Here is an 11,220-nt window from a genome sequence, read left to right as displayed (position 1 = left end):
ACACACCCAATCATCCTTATAACTCATTAAACGTAATTTAGGACACTGCTGTGCGCAATTGGCTGCCACGTTGCACCCACAAAATATGCAGTCAATCCACTTTACAGTATATTCTGTGAAGAGTTTTGAGACGTCAATGACGTGATAATATTTACACCTGATACAGCACCTTATTAATTTCTCTTGGACTTTGTTTGATAATAGCACCTCATCATCCTTCTGACTCTTTGAGGCGAGAGTGCTACCGACTGACCCGGGCGTCGTGACACCCGATAAGACCAGACTTAAGGAGCAGGTTTGTAAATACCCCCTTTCCCGCTGTGGAACACCACGCGGTGGGAGTTGGTGAAATCTTCTGATCGCTTTTATTCCGTATTTAACATATATTAATAATTAACGCGAATCCTTCTCGCTGTTGGTCTGCAGTGCGACAAGTCTGTGCAAACCACGTGGTGCTGGGAATGTTCTCGGGCTCAAACCCGCCGAGGGGACATGCGGGCGTTTCATCCCGCCCGCTTAATGTGCAGCGGGAATTTCCGGATGGTCTCTTCCACCTCCTCTCTGACGGAGCGCGTCCACTCCAGGAGTTCGGACTCCAATTCCCTGGCGTTTCTCAGGATGCGCTCCTGCCTCGCGCTCAGCTCCGCCAGCAGCTGGAGGTTCCGGTGCATTCTCCGGACGCCGGGACCCGCTCCGTCCGGGAGCGGGCGTTCCGGCTTCGGCGCTGCCGCTTTCCCGCGACCGTGCATGTACTCGGCAAACTCCTCATGCGTCAGGTTGAGGGAGGGACCGTCCAGCTTCTCGATGAAAGCCACAGCGCAGCACTGAGAGAGAGAGAGAATTATTAATAATAATCCTTGCATTTAATGCAGCGTCTTATCTCGTCAGCGCGACGTCTCAAAGCGCTTCGCTGATGTCAAGTGGATCGACTATTTTGTGGGCAAAACGTGGCAGCCGATTGCCCACAACAGTGTCCCACAAACAGCGGTGGACTGAGTGACCAAATTATTATTATTTACTCTGGGAGCCTCCCCAGTAACAGGGTCTAGAGTTTGCTCCTCCGCCCGATGTCCCGCTGGCCCAGGACTCACCAGGTTGGTGAAGTAATAACCGGCCTCGCCCGTCATCAGCCGTTTGGGGTGGCAGAAGCGGACGATGTACTGGATGTTCGACTGGAGCCGGGGAGGGTTGGCCTTCAGCACCACGTAGATCAGGCTGGACAGGAAGTCGTCGGCCGCGGCCGGCTCCTGGCTGGAGACTCGGAGGCCGGAGAAGATGTGTCGGCTGCAGCGGGAGACGCAGGCCAGCTTGTCCTGAGGCGCTCGCTTGGCGTCCACCTCGATGATCGCTGTGGCGGAGAGACGTCGACGCGACATTAGCCTCGCGGGCGCGGAAACGCGGTGAGAGCGCGACAGCGCAGGCGTCCGGAACATCTCAACCCCAGAGATAACAAGTCACACTCCCACGTTAATAATATTAATAATAATAATCCTGGCACTTGACGTAGAACCTTATCACGTCGTTGAGGCGCCTTAAAGCGCTTTGCGGGATACACTGCAAAGTGAATTGACTGATTTAGTGGGCGAAATGCGGCAGCCAATTGCGCACAGCAGCGTCTCACAAACAGTCGTGGTGTAGTGACCAATTTTTGGGGGGAAGGGGTAATATTACCCCAGGAAAACAATCTGCTTAACAACTGGATTCCTACTTACTGCTGGGTAAACAGGCTTGTGGAAAGGAAACTTGCCTAAGGTTTCGCCCTGGCCAGGAATCGAACCCGGGTCCTCTTGCCTACGAGGTGTGTGCTCTAACCACTGGGCTCCCGCCCCGCCCCAGCGAATACACCAACCTGTGATGGCGGAGTCCAGGTGTTCGGTTACCTCCGACCTCTCGGTGAGGGGCACCTGGAGTAGCTGAAGCGTCACCCAGTGGAGGCTCCTAGAAGGTCGGAGAGGGAGAGGGTCAGAGAAGCACAGGAAAAGGAAGAGGCCTTTCAGCCCCTCGAGCCTGTTCCGCCATTCAATCAGATCATGGCTGATCTGTACCTCAACTCCATTTACCCGCCTTTGCCCCGTATCCCTTGCTCCCCTGACCTGACAGATATCTGTCCACGTCAGGGAGCTCCAAAGCTTCGGGGTGTAATGGCTGAAAGCTCGGCCGCCAATGGTGGAGCGGAGGGGACGAGGGAGAAGCAGGAGGCCGGAGCCCGTCAGGTTGTACTGTAAAGCGCATCGAGACTGTGTGTTATGTGGGTTCTGGGAGAGGGGGGGCGGTGGTTGTGGTGGGGGCTGGGGGAGGGGGGTAAGAAAAGGTGTTGTTGCTTTCTGTAATGCGACGGGGAATGCGAGCTGACCGGATGCGACGCTGCAGCACCAGGTCCTGCTGCTCGTCCTCGGAGTCATCCGGGCAGAACACACTGCAGTAAAGCCTCGTCATGATAAACTTCTCCACGTTGTCCATCATCCTCTCCGTGTGCTCCAGAGACTGGCCTGCGGAGGGGGCAGTGTAAATAATAATCATCCTTACATTTGATAGAGTGGCTCATCACCTCCCGGCCCCAAGGACCCCTCCCTCCCTCTCTCCCTCCCTCTCTCACCCACCCACCCACCCCACCCTCACAGCCTCTGCTCACGGTTCCTCACCGGTAAAGTGGCTGGTGATGTTCTGGTAGAAATCCTGCACCAGGTCAGACTGAGCCTGAACACGGAGATCCTGTAACCAAGAGAGAGACCATCACCAACAGCCGAGGCACCGATCCCAACCCAACCCTACCCTACATCCCACCCCCCCCCCCCACCCCCATCCCCCACACCCCCAGGGAGAGGGGAAGTCTCACCGCCGTTGCCTGTAGTCGGTGGATGAAGTGGAGGCAGCGCTTCTGGACGATTTGCTCGGACGGTTTCCGTAGCGACTTGAGAAACTCATTGAAATCCCCGGGCCTGATGGAGGCGGAGGTGTGAGCGCCGGGCGTGGCCGGCTCCAGATTCCCTGCGGAGAGAGAGAGAAAACAAATGGGAAGAGGGGATTTTTAATCAAAAGCACATGCAACGACAACGACAACTCGGGGACAGAGTCAACCCGGGAGGGAGGATGGCTACCCGGGTCGGACCGCGGGCGTCGGTTCCCGCGGAACGTTCCCAGATGTTCCGCACCTCGTTTGGATCCGATCTTGGAGGCGAAGAGTTTCCTGACGGTGCTGACTCTCCGGCCCTTCTCGCTGCTCTTCTTCTCCTCGAACTTAGAGAAGGTGATGCCCGACACAGCCCCGGACTCCGGCCTGAAACACAAGGAGAAGCTGCTCGACGACGACAACAACGACGACAACTACTTGTGTTTACACAGCGGCCCTTCACGCGGGGCCGAGTCCCCCGAGCGCTTGCTCAGTCACGGACTCACCACGGACCCCGCCCCAGCATCACAACGCAGCTAACGCTTTGCAGTGTATCCCCGTGAAGCGCTTTGAGACGGCTCGACGATGTGATGAGGCGCCGTGTCAAATGCCAGGCTTATTATTACACTCGCACAACACAGCACCTTTCCCACATGGTGGGGTGGGGGGGGGGGCTTTTCGAAGTGTGGTCACTGGGGAATTTCTGGGCAGCGAGTCACAAATTCCTCCCAGACTTCTCCTATGTTACACTGAGGGGAAGTGCTACATCGAGGCACTCAGGGGTTCCCCTGCATTTTGACTACCTTAAATACACACAGAGCAGGAGAGGAGCTGGGGGGGTGGTGGGGGGGGGTGGGGAGAGGCCGTGAAGCTTCCAGACTGGGTAACGGGTAAACCGGTAGAGCAATTCCTGGCCGCAGGTCAAAGACAGAGAGGGTAGGAGTCGTTCGATGGGATGATACCCGGGTGTGAGGGAACTCAAGGGGAGGTCATTGTATTGTAGCTTTGTTCTTTTAAAAGCGTTCTGGGACGCTATCCTGTGTGTGTGGGGGGGGCCATATAAATGCAAGTTGTAGTTGGTGTTGGTGGACAGCCGGGTGTCTAGACACGTGCGGAAACCCCGCATCACTTAAGTGCTTAAGAGTCTCCAAACCAAACTGAGTTCCGCGTACGCACCCCACACCCACACGTGGAAATTTCCCTGGGTCGGTCGGGAATAGAACGGGCGCCCCCTCTCCCCGGAGGGAGTTGGCTGAGGGAGTTGCAGCGACCTACAAACAGCCGCGGGTCGAGTGACCAAACTATGAAGGTTTTTTTTGAATTGCTAAAAAGAAACCGCGGCCTTCAGTTGGGAAGTCAGCGCAGAATGTGGAAGTCGGTCTGGTCCTGAGGGTTAGGACTGGAGTTCACAGTGGCTTTTGAGGCTGGAAAGAGAGTCTTTCCAACTATTGGGTGGGTGGGTTGGGGGGTGGGTGGGGGGGGGAACTTTGCAGGGAATTTAGCCTCCATTTTAATTTATTAACAAACCAAAAAAAAGGACAGAAATATAAAGTCGGCACAAGTCTCGCTCGGAGAAAATGGCCTCCCTCTGGGTCTGCTGCACTGCGGTCAGAGAGCGGATAAACGGACGGAGTTGTGAAATATTTCCAGCGAAGTCGGCAGGAAATTGCAACACGACACCCCATCACCCCCCACCCCCCCCCCCCCCCCCCCCCCCACCCCCACACACAAGCAAAGCACTCACGCAGACACATCACCCCATCACCCCCCCCCCCCACACAAGCAAAGCACTCACGCAGACACATCACCCCATCACCCCCCACCGCCCGCCCATTATACACCCGCTTTGCTCTATGTGTGACCAACAACGCTGATTCCCTGGGAGGGAAGGCACCAGGTCACGCTCCTAAACCCAACCCTCCCCCACCCCCCGCACCCTACCCCCGCCGCCCCTCCCCGCACAGGTACGTACTCTCGGCTCAGCTCCGGCCTGGGTTGCTGTCTCGGGCTGCGTTCTCTCCAGCACTTGGAGCAGTATCCCTGCCAGGCCAGGTTCCCATAGTAACCGCAGCCATCCTTACACAGCAGCTCGGAGCGGTCCACGTGGATCCCTCGCAGGCCCACCTTCACACTCATCCTGAGGAGACAACAGCAACACCACCACCACCACATTACACGGCGCTTTTCACGTGGGGAGGACGTCCCAAAGCGCTGGACAGTCCGGGATTTGGACCCGAGCTGGGGCTCGGGATCAGGAGGTGGGGTGGAGGGCAGGGAGGGTGGGGGGTCGGAGGGTGACAGACGGCGCGGTCGGAGAGGAGGGTCTTGAGACGGGTCTTGACGGTAGCGAGGGAGGGAGGGAGGGAGGCGAAGGGACTGTAGGATGGATTTCAAGAGGGTGGGGGCAAAGAGGCCAGACACACACAGACGAACACACACACACACACACAGACACGGTTGTCAGGATCATTGTTGTTATAATAGTTCAGCAACGTTTGCGTATTGATATACATCTCAAAGCATTTCACAGGGAGGCCTGGCAAGCACGGCCAGTGCAAAGACGACGACGACGACAACTTGGTTTAAGTTGGGGCCCTTCGCAGAGCAGTGTCTCGGAGCGCTTAAAACAGACAATTTGCACACGGCAAGGTCACACACACACGCACACACACACAAACAGCCACAGAGTGAAATGACCGGTTAATCTCGAGGAATTGCATTCTCTTTTCAAATAGGGTCACGGGACGGTGGTAAACATCCACCTGAACAAACACGCGCAGCACCTCTTGGGTAAAGATCTCTCGGCCAAAGGTTGTCATCTCTGACAGCACAGCCCGGCTCCCTGGACCGCCACAGGCTACGCCGAGGCTACAGCCCCCCCCCCATTTGTACAATAATCCCTGCGTTTGAGACAAGAGCCTTGTCACGTCTTCGCCACGTCTCAAAGCGCCCCGCGGGACACGCCGGAAAGTGAATGGGACCCGTACGTCTCGCGCGTGGGCCAAACGCGGCAGCCGATCGCGCCCCTCGGCGACCTGCGACACTCGGGGGAGGGCGAGCGACCACGTTATGATCATTTCACCGATTAATTATTATTATTTCCTGAGCCAGAGTCGCGGGCAATGGAGAGCAACTGAACCCAGAGCTAAATATCACAAACATCTGCTCCCTTTCCCCCCCCAAAAAAAAAAGAAAAATAGGTCCATTCAAACTACTCAAACCATCCCTAACCCCAGAATCTCTTGAGCATCATTCCCCTCTTAATCTGATTACCACTGTACACCAAACCACCCCAATATATATATAAAAAATATATATATTACCTGAATTCTCTCTCTCTCTCTCTCTCTCTCTGGGCTGTGATCTCTGGTTCTGTGATACTCACCCGGAACCACACACAACACACAGTGAAGGTGTAAACTTCAGGGACTAACTTTAACAGCGATCAGTTGGTTTCACTTTCTGCCCCAATTCCCTTCTGATCTGTCAACTCCGGAGATGGTTAAGAGGGGACTGGAGGGGAGAGAGAGAGAGAGAGAGAGATCACAGTGTGTGTGTTGGAGAGAGAGAGATGTGTTCCAGTTCTTTAAAACATATGACACACACAAGTGGGATGTTGCTGAGTGTACTCCAACCACCAAATACTTGTCCTTTAAACAGGGGCAGAGGGTGTGGGGGGGCAGTGAGCTTCCACCCTGTCTGTAATTGGGAGAATTGGGCAATAATGACATTATGGGACTATAGAAAAAGCCCTTTTCTGTTCTCTGTTGGTTGGTCTCTGTCTGTCTGTGTCCTCACCCAAACCTCACATTGCACTCCAATAACTGCTCTCCTGCACAGTTCCTTGTGTTGGTTTCATGTCCATTTCAGGGTAGTTCAACTAATGAGACTTTTAATTCGACTTTCAAGTCACACAGGCATTTGCAGCCCAAATTTGGGCATACAACACACACACACATATATAATATATATATATATGTGGTGAACTCTCCACAGTTCCGGATGCTGGCCGTTATTCGTGGAGTCCTGTAGCTCAGTGGTTAGAGCGCTCGTCTCGCAAGCGAGAGGACCTGGATTTGATCCCCGGGTTTGGCGACACGTTGGGTAAGTTTCCGAACGCCGGACGCCTCTGGTTACCCGGCAGTGAGTAGGAACTCGGTTGTTGGTCGATTGGCGGATCGCTTTTTTTCCTTCAAAGACACAACAACAATAAATGGGTCACTTCAAACCCACGACTGTTTGTGGGGACGCTGCTGTGCGCAATTGGCTGCCGCGTTTGGCCCACGACGCAGCACTTCTGTGAAGCACTTCGAGACGTCTCAAAGACGTGATAAGGCGCTATATCAAATGCAAGGATTATTATTATTAGAAATTTGGATGACATGGTTTTAACTTAACTTTTAATATATAATCCTGGCCGGGGGGGAAGGGGGTGGGGGGTGGGGGAGGTCGAGCATCAGAGCTGAGCCCGATCCTGTCCAGTGTTTACACTTTCCGGATATTGATCAGGAACCAGGAATGATTTTGTTCCCCAAATCCTGGGAGGCTGAGGTTGGTTGTTGATGCTGTCATTTTCCGGCCATTAATTAACCAGCGGTGACTGGGGCAGAAACCTCCTGGTCTGACTGTCATGACCCTCAGCCATTTGAGGGAGCGTTTAAATACAATGTTAATTACGTTAACTCTCTCTAAATGTTCGCTGCTCCAAGGTGGGGCTGTTTAAATGCTGGTGGGTTGTGCTGTTAGCAGGACTTTCCTGTCAGTCTGTTTGAAGGCTATGCTCTCGTTTGTGGGTCAGTGGGTTATAGGTTGAAGCTTGGCTGAAACTTTGTGAATCAACAGCCCTCTCTCCCCACCGATACTGACAGTTCAAGTAAAGCGGGATAATTGCCTGGAAGTTTGATCCTCAAACTTGCCACAAGAGTTCACATTTATATAGTCGTGGTTAGCCCTCGCCTCGCGAAGCGAGAGGACCCGGGTCTGATTCCCAGGCGGGGTGAAACCTTAGAGGAATTTCCTCACTCCGCGCACACACACACACACACACACACACAGCTCTGAGGGAGTAAAGCAATGGGTGGAGAATAAACACCGTCACAGACTGGTTGGGGCAAAGTGGCCCGTTTCCCTGCTGTACGTTCTTTGTGAACCTCCGTGATTGACCGACCCTCTCGACAGACCCTCCCTGGACTTACCCGTGTCCCTTGGCTATGGCTGGGAATGTACGTCAGTTACACAGTTACCAAGTTAAGTCGGTTCCAGAACCTGAGGAATCCCCTCACCATTCATGACGTCACACGAGGGGAAGCCCTCATGATATCACAGCGCCTCGACACTCCCCCTTCTTCCATCAACAACAACAACAACAGCCTCGGGGCTGAGAGGCTGAAGGCCACCGATGGTAGGGCGGTTGGGGCGGGGGATGTGGAGCAGACCGGAGCCAGAGGAACGGAGGGTACGGGCAGGTAAGTAGGGGGGTAGTAGGTCGGAGAGAGCCACGAATGGCTTTGTAGGTGAGGATGAGGATTTTGAATTCGATCCTCTGGGGGATGGGGAGCCAGTGGAGGCGAGCGAAGGCGAGGGTGGGAGTGATGTGATCGCGTAGAACGAGATAAGACTGTACCTGTATCTAAAAAAAGAGTCCTTTGCAGGTGGTTGAGGAGACATACTTCTTGCATTTGATACAGCGACTGATCAGGTTGTCAGAATGTCTCTAAATGCTTTGCAGGATTTACTGTCAAGTGCAGTGACTGTGCATTTTGAGTTTGTATGGAGCAGAGGTGTAAATCCTCAGCTTTGTTTTGTTGGAGACAAGAAGAAGGAACAGCGCTGAATCCCAGGGTAGAGCCTGAATAGACACCAAAAATACCAGCAACTGGGTAATGTCCCCAGGGTCAGCCCAGCGCAGTATCTTGCACTCTTACCTCTGAGTCAAAAGGTTGTGGGTTCAAGCCCCCACATCGGGACTTTGAGCTCACAGTCTAGGCTGACACTCCAATGCAGTACTGGGGGTGGGTGGGGGTTGTGTTGTCAGCGGTGCCGTCCTTCGGATGAGATGTTAAATCAGGTGGATGTTAAAGATCCCGCGGCGCTATTCAAAAAGAGAAGGAAGATTCTCTCTCCCGACGTCTTGGCCAACAATCCCCCAAATAAAATTGGCCGCTCACTCCTTGGCTGTTTTGGGGACATCGCTGTGCGCAATCGGCTGCGGTGGTTCACCCGCATGATACACAGTCAATCCACTTTGCAGTATATTCCGTGAAGCGCTTTGAGACGTTCCAATTACATGATGAGGCGCTGTGTGTCTAATGAAGGAGCATTATTATTATTATAAATACCGGAGACTTCGCACCCGAAGGTCTGGGAACACCTCGAAAGCAACGAGAAGCGAAAGGGGAAAAAAAAGCCGAACAAGACAACTTTGTGTTTGATTTCCCTGCTAAAAGCCAGGAGAAGTGAATGAACCAAATCAGAAGGGATTGCGTTACCAGGGAGACGGAGAGGAGAGAGGAGAGCAGCTCAGGGAATCTCCGGCAGCTGGGCAGATTTGTAAGGAAAAGACTTCATGAAGCCCGTATCTGTATGTGCGAGCGTCAAGTTTTTCTGGTTCTGTTTTGGACTCTAGACCATCCCTGAGGTCGAGGAAGGTGGCCGGGAGCCGAGCTTTCCGCACGAAAACCCACACAGAGGTGCCTTTGATCGAGGGAAACCGAGAACAGCCAGAGGAAGAGAGATCTCGGGGGTGGGAGAGAAAAAAAGGATTTTTTTTTCTCTCTCTCTCGGCATGAAAGACATTTAAAAAAAAAAGTAAGCGCATTTCTAAACAAACTCTGTCTCTGAATTTTCTAACTTCAATTGAGCGCGAGGTGAAGAGAAAAAGGCTTGATCGAGGCGTGTGTCTCTGAATGGATCCAAACACAAGTCTCCGCTTGTGTTAAAATTGGGATTTAAAGCTGTTTTATCTGCCATCTGTGGGCAGAAAGGAAACGGGTGAGTTCTGTGTTATCTCTCTAATGCTCTGCCTCCATCCCTACCTCTGAACACACACTTCATTTGTTTATTAAAGCAATCTCAGAGGTCCCGTTGCAACATGAAGGGGGCTGTAATTACAGAGTCTTCCTGTTTGTTGTGTTTATTACCTCTTTATTCCCCAACCCCCAATTCCCATATAATCACAACTCATTAAAAATATCAGAATGACATAGTTCAATCTCTCCCTCCCTCTCTATGGAGTCTGACTCCCTATTCCTCCTTCACTCCCCCTGTAATTTTCTCTCCTCTCCTTATTTGCGACCATTTCTTTATAGAAACTTCAATCACTTCTGCACAGAAATCAGGTTCATCAACGTATTTAAGAGCAAACTTAAAATAATAATCCTTGCCTTTGATGGAGCGCCTTATCATGTCGTTGAGGTGTCTCAAAGCGCTTCGCAGAATGTACTGTAAAGTGGAGCGACTGCGTATTTTGTGGGCGAAACGCAGCAGCCAATTGCGCACAGCAGCGTCGCACGGACTTAGAGACATAAAGTACAGCTTCTCAGTTCATTTGTACATTAGCCACACGAGGATGTGAGTTTGGCGCTTGTTGAGATGAGGTGAGCGATGTGAAGAGGGCTTGTGTGGGAAATGGAGCAGTTACACTGGACAGTAGGGGACGCTAGCACATTGCTGGGGCTGAGTCGAGGGACATATGCTCTGTATCTAACTGTGCTCGTCTGTACCTCGGTGTTGATATTGGGAGCAAACTGCAAGAGTGCTGTCATAAAATAAACCCAGTCATAAATTCACAGTCGCGTGAGATCCTTTCAACTCGCGCCTCGTAAAGGTTTCTCACTTCAAAGCAAAAAATGATAAATATAAGGTTAAATTTGCGGTGAGTACTATATAGCTTGTTTTAATAAGAATAATAATAATCCTTGCATTTGATATGGCGTCTTATCAAATGAGGTGTCTCGAAGCGCTCCACAGCATATACTGTAAAGCGAATTGACTGTGTATTTTGTTGACTGCGTAGCTTGTCTTCCCCTTTGGGGAAGAGTTTCCCAGAACCTTCAAGCCAGATGTGTCTGTGATTCATCATCCCCTTTAAGTCCGGAGCTTTTTTTTTGTTTTGGCAAAACATTGGCCGGTTTCGCGGCCTTTATTTCCTTATTAATGGGGAGTTCTGCTTGCCAATAAGATGCACCAATCACCTGCCAGTGTATTGGCACCGAGCCCACGACTGAATGATCGAGACTTTGTTCTGTCCAGAATTAGGCGAGCGGCTGAGATAACCCAATCCCTGCACGACTGCTGCACACACACACACACACACGTGTGTGGAGGCGTCT

The 11,220-nt window shown here is 52.5% G+C and overlaps 1 protein-coding gene across 1 annotated transcript; it reads right to left on the bottom strand.

Moving 5' to 3' along the window:
• Nucleotides 1–342: 342 nt before the first annotated feature.
• On the bottom strand, nucleotides 343–6,533 carry LOC103184088 (rab5 GDP/GTP exchange factor-like). Its single transcript, XM_042337519.1, has 9 exons — nucleotides 6,214–6,533; nucleotides 4,863–5,027; nucleotides 3,153–3,277; nucleotides 2,837–2,988; nucleotides 2,643–2,712; nucleotides 2,354–2,489; nucleotides 1,850–1,938; nucleotides 1,092–1,348; nucleotides 343–824 (listed from the first exon to the last, which is right to left on the bottom strand). The coding sequence occupies exons 2-9, from the start codon at nucleotides 5,024–5,026 to the stop codon at nucleotides 504–506; spliced, it is 1,314 nt and encodes a 437-aa protein (XP_042193453.1). The 5' UTR covers nucleotide 5,027; nucleotides 6,214–6,533; the 3' UTR covers nucleotides 343–503.
• Between the last annotated feature and the right edge of the window lie 4,687 nt (nucleotides 6,534–11,220).

The sequence above is a fragment of the Callorhinchus milii genome, unplaced genomic scaffold (assembly GCF_018977255.1).
Source record: "Callorhinchus milii isolate IMCB2004 unplaced genomic scaffold, IMCB_Cmil_1.0 Scaffold8, whole genome shotgun sequence".
Classification (NCBI taxonomy): domain Eukaryota; kingdom Metazoa; phylum Chordata; class Chondrichthyes; order Chimaeriformes; family Callorhinchidae; genus Callorhinchus; species Callorhinchus milii.
Note: the sequence above shows the minus strand (reverse complement) of the source record. Positions and strands in the feature narration are given on the sequence as shown.